This window comes from Cyanistes caeruleus, unplaced genomic scaffold, assembly GCF_971803275.1.
Source record: "Cyanistes caeruleus unplaced genomic scaffold, bCyaCae1.hap1.1 HAP1_SCAFFOLD_149, whole genome shotgun sequence".
Classification (NCBI taxonomy): Eukaryota; Metazoa; Chordata; class Aves; order Passeriformes; family Paridae; genus Cyanistes; species Cyanistes caeruleus.
Genome location: NW_028255943.1, coordinates 240,644 through 261,158, shown reverse-complemented (window position 1 = coordinate 261,158; position 20,515 = coordinate 240,644). Strand labels below are relative to the sequence as shown.

At 50.4% G+C, this 20,515-nt stretch overlaps 1 protein-coding gene across 2 annotated transcripts; it reads left to right on the top strand.

Moving 5' to 3' along the window:
- Positions 1-5,618: 5,618 nt before the first annotated feature.
- On the top strand, positions 5,619-11,734 carry LOC147645882 (maestro heat-like repeat-containing protein family member 7). 2 transcript variants are annotated; one of them, XR_015282095.1, is made up of 16 exons: positions 5,619-6,247; positions 6,347-6,502; positions 6,772-6,836; positions 6,946-7,095; positions 7,285-7,433; positions 7,738-7,885; positions 8,135-8,322; positions 8,412-8,549; positions 8,828-8,942; positions 9,115-9,252; positions 9,466-9,642; positions 9,779-9,934; positions 10,093-10,194; positions 10,567-10,719; positions 10,841-11,005; positions 11,296-11,734. XR_015282095.1 is itself a non-coding variant. In XM_086874163.1 (16 exons), exons 1-16 carry the CDS (start codon positions 6,124-6,126, stop codon positions 11,493-11,495), a joined length of 2,166 nt encoding a protein of 721 aa, XP_086730289.1. In that variant the 5' UTR covers positions 5,619-6,123; the 3' UTR covers positions 11,496-11,734. The 2 variants fall into 2 exon arrangements, 1 of the variants encoding a protein (XP_086730289.1); XM_086874163.1 differs by having other exon boundaries at positions 10,567-10,669; positions 10,949-11,005.
- The last annotated feature ends 8,781 nt before the right edge of the window (positions 11,735-20,515 follow it).

The window sequence follows — 20,515 nt, the reverse complement described above, 5'->3', positions numbered from 1 at the left end:
TTTATCATATGTTGAAGAAATTGTATTAAGCAAGGGATCATGCATGCTAAAAGATAAGAGTTGCTACAGCACAAGAAAAGCATTTGTTAAACCCACAGTTTACTAAATAACCACAAAAACATGTCTTATTCTCAATTCTTTCCATGTTTGGACTGATACATGAGTTAACTTTCCTATTGCTTTTGTAATTTCTTTCACCACCTTTTAGCTATCAGTTAATTTGCCACACTCTCCCTTCTTCTGCTGACAGTGTTTGCATTTCTAAGCTCTCACACGAGGCTTCTACCTGCAGTTCCATTTAAATCTGTTTTGTTGGATCTGGACCAGAACCTATTACAAAGGATTTGAGTTTTGTTTCAGTGTTGCTACTTCTACTGATCATCACGGACAACACGTGTCCTGCTTGTGGAATTGTTCTGGGGGCAGCTTAAAAATAAGGGCTCAAAAAAACCTTCTCTTTCCCCTCTGCTTTATAGCCTTCAAAATCTTTTTGTTAATTATGGAAGGAACACCTTGCTTAGCTGCTGGTAGTGACCTTAACATACATTTGATTCTATTTGCCTTGATATCTGAAACAATTATAAGGAGGGAAGCTGGGGGTCTAACACTCTGAACCTAAAGTCTAGTCAGAAATGCTTTTTCCCACGTATGTGCTTCTTGTTCTATTTAGACAATAAATGCTTTTTTCAGAAGAATGAAGCCACCATAGACTTCCTTCTTCATCTGAAAATCTTGTTTATTATTGACTTAACTCACTGGTTAGGTTTGACTGGGCTGGCCACCCACAGCCAGTCTTCAGATCTTCCTGGCCTTCCACAGACTTCACAATTTTTCAGGTAAAAGGATTTGCTACTTCTTCTCTTATGGTTAAAAATTACTTTTCTACTTTTGGCTTCAACTTCAAGTGGCTGACAATATCAAGGTAAGATTATTAAGACAAACATTTTAATGGTGTAATTTAATTTCCTAACTTAACTTTTACTTTCATGTTGTCTTTACACGACCTGTAAAGGCGAGTGAAGGCACAGAAAGAGCTTTAACATAAAGAAAACAATGACAGTGAGGATTGGCCTCTAATGCCTGGAGATTTGAGAGAAGGGATGCCCACACAAACTATTTCAGCAGCCAGGCTGTGGGAGGCACACGGGGCTTCCCCTGATGTTGATGGCCTGGCTACTGCTCCAGTCCCCTCTTGTGGAGCATCAGTGGCAGCCTGCCGAGCTTCTCCTCTAGCTGAGATGTCTGAATTTCTGGGGCCTTAGAGACCTTGACTCGAGAGGGATGGCTCTACCCGTGTTCAGCTCTCCTGACGGCTGTTTCTGTGCTCAGCAACACTTGCACAGGTCTACACTACTTTGCTGCTGCTGCTGCTGCTTCTCTCTACTCCTTCACTAGGACTCAATCTCCTGGCTGGATGTTGTGAACAGCAAAGTCTAAAGGCAGGCTCTGTGCTAGCTGAGCTTCTTGTCAAAGAGCTTTTACAAGAGACACTATCCAGGCTACATATTGTTTCCAATAGATATCCTTTATCCCTACCCCCAGGTAATTCTCAAGGCTGAGGATTACCAGGATAAGGAATTCTAATCATCAGTTCAAAGGGAGATAATTGAGTATCCCCACTGGGTCTGGCCCTTCTTCTTGCCCAAGCCAGTGGCAAGAGCTGGCATCTTAGTTTCTATCACCAGCTTCAGAAGGTGTTTCTTTATTTCCCCATTCATCTTTTCATCTCAGCCAGAACTCTGGGGGTGCCAGGGGCTATGGAGGTTCCATTGGATCCGTAAAGCAGTCAAAACTCTGAGACATAAACTTTGAAGAATTTAAGAATTTAGACAAGCTGAGGCCTTAATTAGAAAGAAGCCTTGCTAAATCTAAACAAAATAAATAGATGGGCCTTGCTAAAATTAGAGGGAGCTAGAGAAGCTTTGCTAAAATTAGAGGTTAATCATTGGCTAATAACTAATTGTCTGTCAACTCTATGCTTGTTCAGCTGGGCTTATAATGAGAAGCAATGAATCTGGTAAGGAACTTGAAGAACAGAAGAGAATTGCAAATCAGAAACTCCTGGAAGACATGAAACTAGGAGCCCAGCCAAGGGTCCATTTGTCACTTTGCATTGAAAAGGTAGAAAGGTCAGAAGGAGGAAGAGCCATATCCCTTCCCTCCCTTCTCTCACCCCTCCTCATAAAAGGACCACCAACTCATTTCAAGGAACAAACTACGCATGCTTAATTGCTTTTTTCCTAATTAGCATAGGAAGCAGAGTGTGGGTGGCAACGGGGTTATGAATATGCATTTGTGTTCCATATTTCTGGAAATAAAAAGCCTGTATTCACCTGTATTCGGGGCCGTGTGTATTAAGGGGTGATCTGACACATCGGCCCAGCGCTGCTAATAATCATACACTTTTTAACCCTAAACCAGTTCAAGAGTCTTTGTCTGTCTCAGTTGGATAGTAATACTAGATCATATCCATATTTTAGTAAATCAGTCTTAGAATGCAGCCAAAAATTGCATGTGGAAAAAGGAAAAGAACTTGTGGGTTTGGGAAGATGAGGATGGATTTTGTTAACAGCACATTGGAAACAGCACCAAGAGAAGGAACAATTGTTTTTGGAATGCTCCCATGTGAAGGTACAGCAGGTTTTAGTCTTGAGCTCAGGTTTGTTTGTGCAAGTGAAACAACAAAAACAACAATGATGATGATGATAATGATAATGATAATAATAATGATAATAATAGTAATAATTATAATAGTGATAATAATAATAATCAATAATATATATTTATATCCAAAATTAAAAATTGATAATGTGAAATAATGTTGACAATACTAATTTGTGAGCTTTGGTTGCTCACTGTAACACTAAATACCCTACAAAAAAGGACTAGCAAAGGCCCAAATGTCAATGGTAAACTTTGTGAATTGTATACACAGAATAAAGGAGGAAGGGGTGAAGTTGGCTGTTTTTATATGGTTTGCCGATGCTGTGATGTGGAATGCTTTGTCTGTTCCTGTGAAAAATACAGAGATTAAAACTGCTGGGTTTTTCATGTACCACACTATCCACAAATGGCAGGATTGGTTCCATGGCTGGAGAGGCTCTTAAAAGAGCAGTTGATAAAATGAGGAGATGGGAACCTGTCCCGGTGGAGAACCCATCTCCCAGATGGGCTCCATGCCCTTAACAATGGGCCCACTGGGAAATGGAAACCCCTGGGTGTGCACAGCTGCACCCAATTTGCAAACACAGCCATGGACAGTGAGACTTGGACTGCCTGGGAAATTGTTCTGGCTGTGATGGCCCCTGACAAGGCCACCCCAGAGGCTGCAGGGCTGGACCTTCATGCACTGGAATTCATTAGGAGAAATCAGAAGCAAATGAGAGTTTACAATACAGGAATAAGAACTCAGATTCCTCCAGGACACTTTGGTTTGATAACTGCTCATTGGAGCTTGGCCTTGCAAAGTGTTCATGTCATGGGAGGAGGAATTGATGCAGATTATCAAGGAGAAATTGAAGTAAGTCTGTTAAACAATAGTGAACAAGATTTGGTTTTCCACCACAATGCAGGGTAATACAGTTATCAATATTGCAGTTTTAAAAACAATTGTAAAAAAAGGACATCCACCTCAAATCACCTCCATTTGTGGAGATAAAAGGAATGGATCCAGCAGTCCTAATAAAGGAGCCAGAGTGTGGGTCCAGAGGCCAAATGGCCCTCCCAAGCCAGCTGAAGGAACAGCTCTGGGCAAAGACAACACTGTTGGAATCCTGAGACCTGGGCAGGAACAATGGGAATATGTCCCTGCAGCCAAGTGTTCTCTGCCAGAACAAGTCGATGGGATGGGATATTGTTTTACAGACCCTGCCAGACCAAATCTCCCTGTTTGCCCCAACGGCCCCTTTGGAAAATGCTCAGATCCACAGGGCTCCATGTGAAGGCTGATGTGACCCTGAGGGACTTCCACACCAATTCCAGCCAGGAGCCTGGCTGTCCCTCAGGGACTGGGACCCGGCACCTCTCCAGCCAAAGGGAAAAGGACCCCAGCAAGCCTTGTTAGCCACAGACAGCGCGGTAAAGCTGAACAGCAAAGGACCTTGGGGACATTATTCTGGAATTCAAAAGGTGCCAGCTCCATGGACAACAGAATTATTGTTCCTAACGTGAATGAGAGTGAGGAAAAAGAATGAGTAAGCTTGTGATGGTAAAGCACAGAAATCCTTTCACATTGTGGCCTCCAGCTAGAACAGGGCTTGGTTTCTCCTGAAGGGAAAGCTCAGTCAATCCTGTAAAACTGATAATTGCATTCCTGTGTTCCACGGCACAGTTTTCTGTCAGTGTCCCTGCACTGGATCCGTTACGAGTCAGAGCCCATTGACAGAGTTTTGGCCACCCCACAGGGTGAGCCCTCCGAGGGAACCCCATTCCTCCCAACCTGAGCTGAGAACATACCCAGCAATTAGTTACATTGAGTATTTTGGCTACTTTGATCTTTAAATTTTCAAAATAATTTTGATTACTAATGCCTTGATTAAACTTCAGAGGTGTTTCTGGCAAACAAAGATCCTGGCTGACTCTCAAGATACAACTTACAGGTGTTGGGGGTTACGTGTCCTTTATTTTCTATTTAGTTCTGGCTTGCCTGTGGAATTTTTACTCATGACTTGCAGGGAAAACTTAACTGCGAGTACCTGGTGGGTGCTTGAGGAAAAACAAAGAGTTTGGCTGGGCCCAGGGGGGGAAGGGGGCAGGAAAAGGGGAGGGTGGGGACAGTTTGGTGGCTTCTTCAGCTTCGGAGAAGAACACTTTGGGTGCAGAGCTGTTGTGGTGGGGAGAAGGGAATTTCGCCATCACCCAGATGGAGCTGCTGCTTCTTCTTCTTCTTCCCTCTTCGTTGGTGGCCTCACACCCCCTGTCCTGCCAGGACGTGTGGCAGTGCCAGCCACCGCCACGGAGCTGCTGATCCACCTCAGCCACTGGCCCGGGATCTCAGCTCATCCCTGCTGTTCCAGCTGAGTGTTCCTCAGAGCCCTGCAGGAGCACCAGCACTGACTGCCAACCCAAGGGGGTTTGTGAAACAAAGCCTCTCCTCCATCCTTTCCCGTCTCAGCCCAGAAAGCTGTCACGGGGTCCCTGGCTCTGTTTTCTTGCTAACGCTGTAGTTATTGTTGTTTGTTTGCCTGGTTATAAATATTAGTAAAGAACTGTCATTCCTATCCCCAGATCTCTGCCTGAGAGCCCCTTGATTTCAGGATTATCATAATTCGGAGGGAGGGGGTCTACATTTTTCATTCCAAGGGAGGCTCCTGCCCTCCCTAGCAGACACCTGTCTCTCAACACTGAGACATTTGCATGAGTAAATTTTGCAAAGTTTTCAATAAAATTCTTATTGATAAATTTGCCTCCATTTCATTTCTAACAAGCTGTTCCTAAAGATCCCGTCAGGCTGTCTTAGACACTTTGGGCAAGGGATTCCTTCCAAGCTGGGCCACTTGGGGGGGGATGGGGGCGGCCCCAGGGCGGAGGGCAGGGTGTGCAAGGGCCCTTTGTGACATGCTGCAGCACGGTCACCGTGGGATGGTGGCAACGGGAGCAGATGTCAAAGGGCCCTTTGTGACACGTGCTGACATAGGAGCTGGCGGTGACAGGGCCACGCCACAGTGCTCGGTGCACGCGACGGGTCAGGACGCGCCAGAGCGGTGCTGTGAGGAGCCCCCGCACAGCGCACTCCTTTGTGTCGGACCTGGAGCTTTTCTGAAGCACTATTACTGCAGGTGACCTCGAGGCCAGACCACAGGTCTTACTGACCTGTGGCCTTGCTGAGCCTTCCTTCTTAAGGTTCTCTTGAGGGCAGACCGTGGGACTTGGTGACCCGGAGCTTTTCCGACGTGTCGCCCATCCCTGCAGTCTCTGCCCTTGAGACCAGACCACAATCCCTGTCCAGGAGCCTCCTGTCCTTGTGGCAGGAGCCCTCAAGACCCAAGTGCAGGACTCGCTGTCTTGCAGTCTTGCCAGGACTTGAGTCTTGCAGGTGCCTTCCAGGCACGACTGCAGGACTTGCTGACTCCGAGCTTTTCCGAGCCATCTCTCCTGCAAGTAGCCAGAAATCCAGTCACTGCCATGGAGCAGCGACCCCCAAGAGTGCCCAAGTTGGCCTGGCTTGAGGAGGAGGAAGAAGAAGGCTCTGGAGCTGTCCTGGCACAGGAGTCTGAAGAGGTGCAGAAGTTCCAGGCACCACAGGAGGGTGAGTTGCAGAGCTCGGCCTTAGGGCTAGTGCCTGTTGCCAGCCTGGCCCCATCCCATTCCATGCCATGCCATCCCCTCGTGCTGTTTCTATGGAAAGGATTGGAGAGTCTGGAAGAAGATACGGAGCAGCGACCACCAAGAGTGCCCAAACTGGCCTGGGTGGAGGAGGAAGAGGAAGAAGAGGAAGAAGGCCCTGGAGCTGCCCCAGCACCAGAGACCGAAGAGGTGCAGCAGTTGCAGCCGCTGGAGGAGGGTGAGTGGCAGAGCTGGGCCACAGGGCTGGTGCCTGCGGCCATCTTGGCCCCATCCCATCCCATTGCATCCCATCTCATCCCATCCCACACTGTCCTGTGGACACACACCCATGGACAGCACAAAAAAGGGGCTGGGGCTGCCCCCGCAGCAGTGGCCGTGCTGCATCCCCTGGGGCATCCCGGGACTGTCCCTGCCTGGGGAACGCAGGGCTGGGCTGTGCTCTCCGGCCTCTCCCGCAGCCCCTCAGCTCTGGCTGCTCTTTGCCAGATGCAGCCATGGACGGCACACAAGAGCAGGACACCGCCCGTGGCCGCTTCCGCAGAGCAGCGCAGGTACCTGCAGCCATCCCCACCTGCGCTGGGCCTGCTGGCACTGCTCAGCCCAGCACCGCACTTGGAGCACTCCATGCAACTTCCCTGCCTTCCTGCCCTTCTCCTACAGTTTCTTTACCAATTCATCACGAGAATTGGCAAGGAAGACACCAGACCTATGGACACTGAGGTCAAAGCATCCTCAGAGGTCTTGGTAGAACAGAGCAGCGCTGCCCAGCTGGATCTGCTTGTAGAGACGGCTCTTTTCAATCCAGAGCAAGTAAGCAGCCTGTGGCCAGCCTTTGATCCTCCAGCAATTGCTTGGCTTTCCCAAGCCACGCCTGTTGCTCACTTGGAGCTTTTGAGGCCATGGCAGCGTGCTGGAAGAGAAGCACTTGTCTGGGGAAGAAGCTGGGCACGTTGCTGACTCCCTCTGCTAGCATTCCAAGTCTCCCTGTGCCTTCTCCAGGTGCCCGGCGTGGTGAGGTACATCCACCAGTGGCTCATGGCCAATGAGGCTGCTGAGCACAGGATGGACTGGGCCCTGATGCAAGTGGCCGAGGCAGAGCCTGATGATGTGGCCATCACTCTCCTGCGGGTGGCCCCAACGTGTGACAGGTATGGGGCCCAGCTGCCCCGAGGCCTCAGGGCTCCCCAGCCCATCACCCTGTACAGCCCGGCCCAGGGCTGTGAGCAACACAGACTTGCAGGGCCCTCTGGCTGCTCCCTTTGCCAGCCCTGCTACAAAGTCGGCCCCCGAGCCCGCTGCCGTGCTGCCAGCCTGCCTCTCAGGGGCCTGTCCCCACAGGGCTGGGCTGCCTGGCTGCTGCTGCCGCTCAGGGGCAGTGGGCACAGGCAGAGCTGGTGGCCAGCTCAGCTCCCCGCTGCTGCCCAGCCCACGGTGCTGTGTCTGACCCCACAGAGCTGCTATGGCCATGTGGACGACCATCTTGCTCTCGCCCTGGATTTCAGAGGAAGTGACACCGCTCCTCATCAATGTGGTGGGGAGCTGGCCGCAGAAAAACCTGGGCACCTCTGATGGGGACAAGACGGCTGTCTTTTCCCTGACTGTGAGTTTCTGGAGCTGGCCTTTGCTCACCGCAAGGCCGGCCGCCTCTCCAGCAGCTCTGTTGCCTCCTTCCCCCACTGCATCTCCCTGCTTCAGGCACTGGCCACAAACCTGGCCTAGGGGCAGCTTCAGGGCCACCAGGCCCGCTGCTCCCCCTGCGTCTCCCCCGGCCTCTCCCTGCCACGCTCAGGCCCTGCCACACGGACGCCCCGGCACTGAGCGCTGTCTCGGGCTGCTTTGTCCTCTGCAGGCAACTCTGGTGATGTGGAAGATCCTCCAGGGGCCCTGTTGCCCACAGATCCTCACAGTCTATTTCCCCCGCCTCTTTGTGCATCTCCTCTTCCAAACGTACTTCAGTACTTTGTATATGACAGAGGACATCCATACCTTCTGGAAGGAATGCCAGGAGCAACACGGCCTCTCCACCAGCCCCAACAGGTGCTCCATGCCACTCCTCCTGTCCCTGCCACTTCCCCAGCCTCAGAGCCAGCGCTCCCAGCGTCACCTGGGCTTTGCTGTGCACACAGGTTTGCAGTGCAGACCCTGAAGGCCCTGCTCTGCAGTCTCCACTTGGAGCATGTGGTGGTGGCAATGGAACGCAAGCGTGGCTGGGACACGCTGCTCTGTGCTGACACCCACCACTATGCCATGGGTCTGCTGGCCAGGTGAGCCCCCCTTCTCCCCACTGCCTCTGGCATTTGTGCCCCCTGCCCGGGATGCCCCCCACAGTCCCCATGGCCATGGGCCTGAGGGCCTCGTCACCAAGGGATGGCCAAAGAGACTGCAAAAGGCTGCGAGAGGAACGTGTCCAGGAGCAGCCACATCTCAAGGGCCCAAATCCCCTCACAGGGTGCTGGGGCAATAGGACAACTGTGTCCATCAGTCCTGGGAGAGGCTTTTCGCACCCTTGCTGAGACTCTTTGTGTTGTTTTCTGCCTTCCAGGGTAATGCGCCGTGCATCCGCCCACTTGTGTAAAGGCATCTTAAGCTACCTGCTTGAGGTGCTCAGCAAACCGTTGCCACACTGGGATGTCTCTGCCATGGCATTCCTTGTGGAGGTGAGCCTGATGGCCAGCACTACCTCGCTCAGCTCCCTGCCAGCCCTGTCCCCTGGCACAGCCACAGCTGCCTGGGATGGCACCCGCGCCCTGTGCTGCTGCCTGGGCCCAGCCCTGCGCACTTCCAGGCTCCTGCCGGCCGGCTCCCCTCTCACTGCCCTGTGCCTTTCAGCTCCTAGATTGCCTGGACTTGAGTGACTGTGGTGACAGCCTAATGGATATCTTGTATAAGTACCTGTGGTACAATTCCACAGAGATGCATCACCAGGTTCTCAGGGCTCTCCTCCTGCTAAGGGACCATCCCTCCATGGTGAGAAGGGGGCAGCAGCTGAAGCCGTGTGGGCAGCATGAGGCTGGGCAATGCTGTCACTTGGCCTTGGCTGGCCTTTGCCTTGGGCGCTGAGGCAGCTCCTCGCAGCTCTCCTGCCTCCTGCTTCAGCTGCCCGAGTGCTTTGGGACAGCCCTTTGGCCTCTGGGCCCTGCGGCAGCTGCCCGGGCTTTCACACCCTTGTGTTCTGCACAGGCCGAAAGAATTCAGAGCCTGACAGGAAGACTAGTGCACCTCCTGTGGGACTTGGACAGTGATGTGGCCAGGATGAGCATTGCTCTCCTGAGCTATATTTTCATGGATGAAGACACCCCAATATCCTGGCGCAGGGCCCTGCAGCTGGCTGAGCCGCTCCTGAAACTCCTGGACAATGTAAGGCTCTGTGCCCCAGCCACGGCCACTGCCTGCTGCCCGGACACTTTGTGCCCTGAGCATTTGCAGACCTGCACCAATGTGGGCCACAAGAAGCCAATGATGAGGTCATTTTTCCTTCCTTCCTTTCATACAGCCCCATAGCCAGGTGCAGCTGCTCTCCATGTTTCTCCTTCGAAGAGTAATGTCTTCGGCAGAAGAAGAAGGAAGAAAGCCCCTGAAGGAACGAGTGTACCAGAGCCTGCTCCCACTCTTTTTCCACTGCCAAGATGAGAATCGGCATGTGGCAGAGGTGAGGACTCCTGGGCTGCTGCTGCGCCTTGGCAGGGGGCTCAGCTGCCTCCTGCCCTGACGCAGGCTTGCAGGCTGCAGCCTCCTCCAGCCCTTGGCACTGGGACACTCCTGTGCCCTGCCTTGTGGGGCCATTTGCGGCTCTCTGCTGCTCCCCAGGCCTCTCGGACAACGCTCCTTCGCGCGGCTGACTTCCTGAAGAGGCCAGACCTGGAGAAAGCTGTGAGGAAGGAGAAGCTGTGGAAGTTTGCCAAGCTCGTGGTAAGGACGGCCTGGAAGTGCCAGCCTCAGGCTAGAGAAGCCCCCTGACCCCGGTGCTCGGTGTGTGGGGCTGGCAGCTGTGCCCCTGCCCACTGCTGCAGCCGGGGGCCGCACGGCTTCTTCTCCAGCCCCCTGTGGCCCCGAGCCGGGTGCCGATGGAGCCCCGGCCCAGCGGGGCTGCGGGCCGGGCCGGCATCGCGGCTCCCCGGGCCCTGCAGCCGGCCCTCTGCCCCCTCCAGAGCCCGGCGGCAGCGGCTGCTGGCCGGGCCTCAGGGCTGGCCGGGCACGGGAGGCCGGGGCTGGCCGCAGGCAGCAGCTCCCCGCCGAGGGGCAGAGCCCGCGCCAACCCTTCCCTCCTGCCGCTCTCTCCAGCTGGCCGACCACAGGATCCCCTTGGCCGAGCACCTGCGCCGGGCCCTGCAGTACCTGCAGGACCCACAGGAGACCCTGCGAGCGGCGGCCATCAGGGTCATCGGTGAGTCCCGAGCCCGGGCTCCCTCCCCGCCCCGCCGCAGCTCGGCCCCAGCCCCGGCTGCTGCCCCGGCAGCGGCACCCGGGCCCGGCGCCTGGAGCCCCGGCTGCCCTCGGGGCTGCTGCTGCCGGCCTCTGGCAGCCGTGCCCTTGGGCTGGGTCAGGGTGCGGCAAGGGCCCGGGCTGAGCCCTGCCGGGGCAGGAGGCCGTGTGGCCACAGGGCTGGCAGCGCCGCTGGCAGGGAGCTGTGCTGCTGGGACCCTGACAGGCTCTGTGTTCTCAGGGATGGCAGGGGAGCAGCTGAGGGGGCAGCACGCAGAGCTCCAGGTCTTGTGCAGAGGTGAGCCAGGGCAGCGGGCTGACAGCGGTGGCTGTCGGGGGAGCTGCAAGCCCTGGCCTGGCTGTGGAGGGCTCTGCTCCCTGTGCCGATGAGGGGCGGCGTGGGCAGAGCACAGTGAGATTTCAGGGCCACGTGGGGCATTTGTGGCCAGCAGCTTCGGGCTGACCCCCTTGGTCCCTGCTCCCTCCTGGCCAAGGCAAGAGCCGGCTGGCATGGCCCTGGCAGGGGGTCTCTCGCTGGGCCCCCACAGCTCTGGGGTGTGACCGTGGCTCTGTTCGTCTCTCTTGCAGCCCTCGAACGCCTGACAGAGGACAGAAGCGGTGCCGTGTCAGACCTGGCACTTGAAACGCTGTATGTCCTCCGGGCCATCCAGAGTGCCCGATATTCCATCCTGCAGAGGATGCAAGACCAAATCCTCAGGGCATGGAGGACACGGCCTCGTCTGTCAGGCCTGGGCTGGCTGCGCTGCTGGAGATGTGCTCAGCACTGATTTTGGAGGCTCTGGCTACTGGGGCCACCTGGGCTAGCCGGGATGTTTTATTTCATAAGAATTGTATTCTTCTGTTTTTTTCTTTTTAGTATGTAAATAATATAGGATATGTTAGGGCTGAGAGGCTCTATCTTCTGGGGCCACATGGGCCATCTGTTATTTTTGTTTCATAGAGATTGTTTTTTTCTTCGTTTCGTTTCCATCTAGTATGTAAATAATATAGGATATGTTATAAACCACAAGAGTCCCAAGACCTTTCTTTTGCTGCCCAGGGTGTGTGGGGCATAGGGGAAGAGAGGGAAAAGGGTTCTTGTGTTCAGCAACCTGCCGGGGCATGCAGTGGTGCAGGGGAAATGGCCAGAAGCCCCTTGGCCTTTGGTGGTTGTGCTGAAGCCACAAGCCCTGTGGCAGGCAGGAAGCGCCATCTGTGTCCTGCTGCCCGTGTGTTGCTGCCGTGATGGCTGAGGAGCTGCTGGAGCTCCTGTGGGGCTGCGGCGCTGCTGCCGGGCCAGGCTGGGGGTGCCCCTGAGGGCACGGGGTGCTGGGAGGCCGTGAAGGGATGAGGGGCTGCGGAGGCCCAGACAGGACAAGGCAGTGGGAAGGCACGAGGGGGATGTGTGAGGGAGTGGGTGGCAGGAGGTTCCAAGGGGACAGAAGGCCCTGGAAGAGCCGGGGTGGTGGGAAGCCCTGAGGAATTGGGTGTCAGAGGCCATAAGCAGCCCCCGGGCAGCCGCCTGGTCCCTGACACCCGGCTGCTCCGGTGCTGCCCCAAAATGTCCCCCAGGCCTGCAGCAGAAGGCCTGGAGGCTGGGACACCACCCCAGCAGGAGGGTGGGGACAGCCCGAGGTGCCCAGGCTGGGCTGGCTGGGGACATGGAGGGCAGGGTGTGCTGCCAGGCCACGGCCACTGGGTGCCTCCAGGAAGGGGCAGTGGGCAGAGGCAGGGCTGGTGGCCAGCCCAGGCCCTCGCGGCTGCCCAGGCCATGCTGCTGTGATGGAGGCCCTCCTGACACAGAGCTCGGGGCCCACAGAGCTGCTGCCACCATGGGGAGGGTGGCGATGTCTCCTCCAGCAGGGCTGCCCAGTGGCTGCTGCCCAAGCGGCTCTGGAACCCACAGAAACAGCAGCAGAGTGTGCCCAGGAACAGCAGCAGCCCCAACGTCGGCACCTGCGCACTGAGGCGTCCGCAGCAGCCGGGTGCCAAACAGGGGGAGGCTGTGGGCACAATTGCCTTTGCTTTGGCAAAAGGCTTCAGCAGAGTTGGCCACAATGGCTTTCTCTTCACTTGCAGCCTCACAGCAATGCTTGCCAGCTTCAGCTGCAGCCTGTGCCCGTGGCTGACTTGGATGGCCGTGCTTGAGGGCAAGCTCGCCTTCCACACTCAGGTGTCCCAAGGCAGCGGCATTGGCGCCATCCTGAGAAAGAGAGAGAGAGAGAGAGAGAGAGAGAGAGAGAGAGAGAGAGAGAAAGAGTCTGATGGGGCAGGAGCCCTATGCTGCAGCTGCCCTCCCTCTCTTCTGTCCAGGCACCTTAAAGACACATGAAATAAAATCCTGGACTTGCTTGGAATAAAGGAAGAAGCAGCATGTGCTGAAAAAAAGCAGGGACTTACACGGCTCAGTTTTGATCTCCACTTGGGCAATCCCAGAATCCCTGAGCACTTGGTGTTGCAAAGTAGCATCAACATCATCCAGTCTCCAACCACCCTGCCATGGGCACAGGTGGTGTGCAGGCATAGGTGTCACTAGAATTGGGAGAACACTTTTCCATGTTGACCTTTTCCTCTCCTGGATTTCAAGCAAAGATGAAAAAATCATCTGGTGAATGACAGGTGAATAGTGTAGCTCACAGAACTAGGAGTAGGAGTCTCCAGTGGCCCATGGTGTGTCCATTCAACCATTGTTAGATCGTCCAGTTGGAGCTCAGCGCGGTGCAGCCCGGGCACTGGCACCAGGCTGGTCCATTTCAGCATCCCAAAGTCTTGGTGGCTCCCTGTGCTCCCATTGTCTCCTGAATCCATTCTTAAATTCCCAGTTACTGCTGTGCAGGACATGAGAACACAGGAGCAGCTTGTTTGGCTCATTCTTGCCTTTGCTGCTCCTGCCTAAAGGAATCATCAGGACTATATGCTGATGGAATGGGATCGCCGAACAGCAGGGACTTTGTAGAGTCTGAAACTAAAACCTTGTCTGACTGTTCAGGCACTCTAAAATCCAGGGTGAGAATGACAGTATGGAAGAATCCTAGAAATCTTGACTTGTGATTTTTCTAGTCAAGGATTTGAATGCCAATGTGGAAATTACCAAAATATTCAAACTGATGATGGCATCATCAGACCTCCAGGGGACAGGGTATGACAGTGGGGACAGTACTTGGCAGCTCATGGCTTCAGATGTGGGAGGTAAATATTTTGCCTAGGTAAACGTTGAAGTTCAAGTTTTCCCATGGTTTGGATTGACTGGTCATTGCAGGTAACTTTAATCAATGCAAAAGGATGTAAAAGCAGAGTTTCTGGAGAATGTGCACTAGGGAGGAAATAGGGAGAAAACCTTGAACACAGCCAGCAGGCTCTGGAAAAATTTATATAAGTTAAAAATTGATGTAACTCTGTGACTGTTCAGGCAGGACTATTTTTGTCTGGAGTTGATTGTAAAGCGTTTTAAAATCTTAGGAAATTCGGGAACTCAGGAAGAAAGTTAGGCTTGGCAAGCCCGGGAAAAGTAGGTCCTGGAAAAGTTAGGCCTTGTGCTTGCTAAAGATCATGTGAAACTGCACCTGTGGAATCAATATATGATAAATGATAGAATTGTTAGATGTGATTAGATATAATTATTGTTTAAAGAACATGAGGAACAATGTTAGGGGGTTGAGGGCAGAACACGAGAAATCCATGCTTGGGTAAAAACAATGCATACAATAGAGCAATGTAAGTTTAATAATTAATATCTAAGTTGTATAACCATAGAGTATAAAACATGTTCAGCTCAAAACCAAGATGGGTCAGATTTGGGTCTGTGTACCCCTGACACCCAGAGCTCTTCAATAAAGCACCTGCATATAATCATTGTGTGATGATGTGTGTGCCTGAACTCTAACATTTTGGTGACCCAGATGGGACCTTGTGAGTGCTGCTGAGCGAGCTCGCGACCCGATCCTGCTCCAGCCGGCACCGAGGGATTCTCGGGGAGCCCATCGGCCGCGACCGTCTGCGCTGCTCACAGTGTCCCCAGGAGAAGAGGTAAGGTGCTTTCACTTTGGTTTGGGTGCCTGCCAATAAGACGCAGCAAAAGCTGCGCTTGGTTGGGCTAAAGGAATTCCTGTTGGGATTGCCTGGGCGCCGTCTGTCAGACGACTGCGAAAGCGTCGCAGGTTCGGCATTTGTGGTGTATTGTAGTTGTGACATGGAGAAGCTTAAAGGGGTTTTGGGCAGCAATGCTCTCATAGCAGGTGCTTCTCCTTTGGGGTGCTTCTTAGCACATAAGAAACAAGGTCACTTTGGGGAAGAATTACATAAGGCTGAATTGATTTTGGTGAGATCTCCCCATGGAAAAAGACCCCTGTGACACTGTCTCATCTGTTGGTAGCTATAACCTCTCTCTTTCTTTACTTTGTTTTCTTTCTCCTCTCTCTCTCTCTCACTCCCTCTCCTCTATCACATAACACTTGTTATCACTAAAATAAATGTACATTATTGCTGTTGTGATTTCAACTGAAATCCCTTTGTGTCCTTTTTGCCCTCTGAGATCAAAGAAACTTCTCGCGACTCCCACTGGCGTTAGCGAATCGTGACATTTAAACTGGAGTCACGGACAGGATTTGTGACAGACAGAAGGGGCTGCAGGTTTGTTGTGCAGTCTGTATTAGGGGAAAGATGTTTTGCTCCAGCCGCACCCAGCCCGACACTCCCAAGAGAGTGAGCGGTGTCTAGAAAGCAAGGGGGGCAACTCGAATTTCCCACAAACTGCACACGCCGAGGTGAAAAGCACCCCACACTCACTTGAGGGCTCTGTCTGCAGAATTTCACAAAAGATCTCTTAGTGCAAAAGGGTGGGAATGTTTTTGTTGTTGTTGTGTGTATGAATTTTGAGTGCTTGGTGTAGCAAAGAGACAATCAGAATTTTAAACTGAAAGAGTGCCTCCTGAGCAGATTTGGTCTTTTTACCCACACAGGGAAGCAAAAAGCAGTGTGGGTGTGGGTGTGGGTGTGGGTGTGGGTGTGGGTGTGGGTGTGGGTGTGTGTATAATTGAAGTTTATACCTCCCTGTAGTGGTTTTCCCTTTGTAAAAATGAATGAAAAGGGCAGTGCAGAAGTTAAAGCTGCATTTTATGCTCTGTTAGCAAAACACAATGCCAGACCTTCTCCAAGAGGGGAAAAGTGGGCGCTTAGTTACTGGTTTAATTTGGAAAATGTGATTGATAGAGTGTGTTCTTTACAAGATGAAAGAAAATTTAAATTGGCCAAAAATCAAACTCTACTCTGCTCAGTTTTGGGAGCTTGTTTTACAGCAGCTCCAAAAACTGGCTTTAAGCAAAGAAGTGAGGAAAGAAGAGGGGGAAACCTCTGTCCTGAATCAAATTTACCCTCCAAAAGAGCTAATTCATTCCAGTAGAAATGATGGACCTGTAAAAATGGCAGAAGAAAAATCAGAGAAAGCAAAGGTGTTAGATGCATTGGTTCTCTTAAGGAAAACCCAGACAAGAGAAAAGAAATCTCTCACTGCCAGTATTGGTGGTCACTGGAGATAAAGAAGGGGGTCCCCAGCAAGGTAATAGATGGCTTCTCACTTCCAAGTTGAGTGAAGTTGTTTCTAATTGGCACTGTCCCAAGTTCATTGTATGGAATGCCCCATTGGATAACCCAGCACAGCTCCACAGGCTCTGGGCTGTGAGCCAAAGCCGTCTCCTTCTCAGCTTCTGGGAGTGGAGCCCAAAGAGCCTCAGAATCAGGGAAACTGGGAACTCTGCCTCTCCTGGGTGAGCAGAGAGGCAGAGGTTGCTTTTATTTCAAATGCTCACAAGAAATAACAAAACTGGAGACATATTGATTACAGCAATAGTGTGTAGAGAATATTTGAACAGAAGGTGGGCATGATATTTTAGTAAAGGCCTGTCTGCACAAACCAGCCTTTGGTATAAGTTGTGATATTAAAGGCTCATGTCCTTGAAACTTTCCTGAAGCAGAGAGAATGAAGCAAAACAATATCCTTGTGTATAAGAGAAAAAATGTAAACCTGTGTGGATTAACCAAGAGTAACTTGCTTAGCCCGGGGACCCTGTAAAACCCTATAAAAGTGTGCTAAAGATAGAAATAAACGATGTTCTCCATACTTCTGTGAAGACTAGGCTGAATAGTCTGAGCTGTTTCTTAATAATAGTGGGTCCTATACATCCACTTTTTACTTTTGTAGTTAACACTGGAGCCCAAATTTCTGTGTTGACCAATAAAGACTAGTGCAGGATTTGAGAGCAATATATGGAATAACTAAAGATACTTACCCAGTGGTAGCTAATCCTTGCACATTGTTAACATCTATAAAAGAGAAATAGAAATGGTTTACTGTACTTGATTTAAGAGATGCCTTTTTCTGCACACCCCTTGACAAAAAACGTAGGTAACTGTTTACCTTTGAGTGGGAAAATCCAGAAATCGGAAGGAAAACTCAGCTCACTTGGACACGACTCCCACAAGGATACAAGAACAGTCCAGCCCTATTTGGAAGCCAGCTGGGGAAGGAGCTGGAGATTTGGACTGAGAACGGGCAAGTAGTGAGAAAACAATACCTGCTGTTACAGTATGTTGATGATATACTGATAGCTACAGAAGAGAAAACAACCTGCATAAAGGTACCAATTGAAATTTGAAATCAGCTGGGAATGGGAGGATATAAGGAGTCGAAAGAAAAGGCACAAATTGCCTGGCAGAGTGTGATTTCCCTGGGATGTGAAATCTCACCAGGGCAATGTAAGCTGGGTACTAATTGTATTCAAGCTATTTGTGCTATTCCAAAACCCCAGAACGTGCATGAGCTGCGAGTCTTCCTTGGGATGATAGGGTGGTGCTGCCTGTGGATCATGGACTATGGACTAATTGCAAAAGCCCTGGACGAGGCCCAGAAGATGCAGCCGTTTACCTGGGGCAGAGCACAGAAGGAGGCCTTCCTCAAACTGAAGGAGGCATTGACAACTGCTCCGGCGTTCGGATTGCCAGATTTGTCCAAAGATTTCCAGCTGTTTGTGCATGAAAGACTACACCTAGCACTGGGAGTGCTGAGCCAAGGTTTGGGAAGCTGGGAAAGGCCGGTAGGCTGCTTTTCCAAACAGCTTGACAAGGGGAGTGCTGGATGGCCTTCATGCCTGCGGGCAGTTGCAGCCAGCGTGATGCTGCCACAAGAAGCCAGGAAACTCACCATGGGTAGACACATAGATGTCTCTGTGCCACACATGGTGAGCACTGTTTTAGAACAAAAGAGGGGCCATTGGCTATCTCCAAGCAGGATGATGAAATTCCAGGTAATCCTGACTGAGCAGGATGATGTCACACTAAAGACAACTGACCTCTTGAATGCAGCTCTGTTCCTGGGTACCACAACTGAAGAAGGCCCATTAGAGCATGACTGTGTAGAAGTAATAGAGGACACCTATTTGGCAAGAGAAGACCTGAAAGACATCCCACTGGAGCAAGCAGAGTGAGAGCTATTCACAGATGGAAGCAGCTTGGTGGAGAACGGGACCAGATACGCTGGATATGCGGTAACAACAGTCAGTGCAATGGTGGAGGCAAAAGCATTATCAGCAAATGCATCTGCCCAGAGGGCAGAACTGGTTGCCTTAAGCAGAGCACTAGAATTGAGTAAAGGGAAAAGGGGAAACATCTGGACTGGCTCAGAGTATGCTTTGGAGTAGTGCATGTCCACAGAGTGCTGTGGAAAGAAAGAAGACTGCTGTCTTCTCAAGGTACACACATTAAACATCAAGATGCAGTCCTGCAATTGATAAAAGCAATACAAAACCTGAACAAGTAGCAATTATGCACTGCAAAGGACACCAATCAGGAAGCTCCAAAATTGGTGAAGAAAATGGAAAAGCAGACTGGACAGGTCGACAGATTGCTCAAAAAGGGCAAAGAACAATGGCATTGATATCTTTAAAAGTTAATGTATCTCAATTTAATTTGCCTCCAAAACCGAAATATTCAGTAGAAGATGAGAAACTGGGACATTTTCTAAATGCACAAAAGAATTCAGAAGAGAGGTATGTAACTGCACAAAGACAAATAGTGTTTACCCCCTTGATAATGAGAGAAGTTCTATAAATGAAACATAACAAATGTCATTGGGGTGCAGAGGCATTGGTGAAATGGATGACACAAAAATTAATCTCGGTACAGATGCTAACAATAGCAAAATCAGTAATGTCAAAATGTGAAATGTGCTTAAAAACAACTCAGTGGCTAGACACAGGCATAGCTAGGGAAGATTAGGATAGGAACAGAATCAGGATGACACTTGGCAAGAACCCTCTTGTAGAGTGAAATTTGGCTGGGCCCTAGAGTCCTTGCTCGGTCCTAGAGCAAACTATCAGAATAAAGAAATGTTGTACAAACCTACAGGTCAGGTAGAGAAATTGGCAAGAGTGATCTGGGAAAGATTTAAAGAACTAAATGTACAATTACAATTTATTACTCCTGAAAGAGCATGGAGTGTGTGGGTTTTTAAATGGATGGATTGATCATTGCTGTGTCCACATCCCAAATGTGACTGCAGATGTAGAACATGACATCAATCAGTTGCAACAAATAGAGCACAAAGCACAGGAAGAGCAAAAGGATTTGACTACAAGTTGGTTAGGCAAAATCTTCCAAGGGTTAGGATGGAATGTGAGTTCACGGATTAAATCTATCATTGAGAGTGTGATCATCTTACTAATTGTATTCTTAGCAATTTGGTTAATTTACAGCATCTTCAAGGGAGAAATACAGAAGAAAACATCCTGGAACCAGAAAATAATAAAGGCACTGAGACGAGATCCACCCCCACCATCTTCTGGTTCTCCAGTTCCTGACAGCATCCAGGACAACGTTTACATCAATCAAGGATTCGAAGAACATCGAGTGTAAACTCAGAAACAAAGGACTGTGTCAAGTGAAAACATTTGCACTTACAGTGAAGTGAAAATGCTTTCAAAGGGGGGAATGATAGTAAAAGGTTTTAAAATCTTAGAAAATTTGGGGACTTAGAAAGAAAGTTAAGCTTGGCAAGCCCTGGGAAAAGTAGGTCCTGGGAAATGTTAGGCCTTGTGCTTGCTAAAGATCATGTGAATCTGCACCTGTGTAATCAATATATGATAAATGATAGAATTGTTAGATGTGATTAGATATAATTATTGTTTAAAGAACATGAGGAACAATGTTAGGGGGCTGGGGTGGGATCACGAGAAATCCATGCTTGGGTAAAAACAATGCATACAATAGAACAATGTAAGTTTAATAATTAATATGTAAGTTATATAACGATAGAGTATAAAACATGTTCAGCTCAAAAGCAAGATGGGTCAGATTTGGGTCTGTGTACCCCTGACACCCAGAGCTGTTCAATAAAGCACCTTCATATAATCATTGTGTGATGATGTGTGTTCCTGAACTCTAACAATTTAATCAGATTTTACTGGAATTTTGTGGGATATTTGTAAAATTATATGGATTTTTTGTAGAATTTTTGGGGATATTGAGGAGATTGAGGGAACTTTGTGAGATTTTTCTGGATTTTGTGGACCTTTGTTTAAATTTTGTGAGATGTTGCTAGAATTTGGTAGGTTTTTGATAAGATTTAGGGAAATTTCTTGGATTTTTCTGGAATTCTGTGGGGCTTTTTAAAATTTTTGAGGGATACTTTAAAAATTTTTGAGGAGACTTTGAGGGATGTTTCTGGAATTTCTTGGAATTCTGAAGAGACTTGAATAATTTTGAGGGATTTTCTTGAATTTTGTAGACATTTGTCCAGAATTTGTGGGATGTTTCTGGA

Coding starts and splice junctions, on each gene's coding strand:
- LOC147645882 (XM_086874163.1), top strand. CDS start 6,124: ATGGAGCAGCGACCCCCAAGAGTGCCCAAGTTGGCCTGGCTTGAGGAG. Junction 6,503..6,771: donor GTTGCAGCCGCTGGAGGAGG/GTGAGTGGCAGA, acceptor GCTCTTTGCCAG/ATGCAGCCATGGACGGCACA. Junction 7,434..7,737: donor GTGGCCCCAACGTGTGACAG/GTATGGGGCCCA, acceptor CTGACCCCACAG/AGCTGCTATGGCCATGTGGA.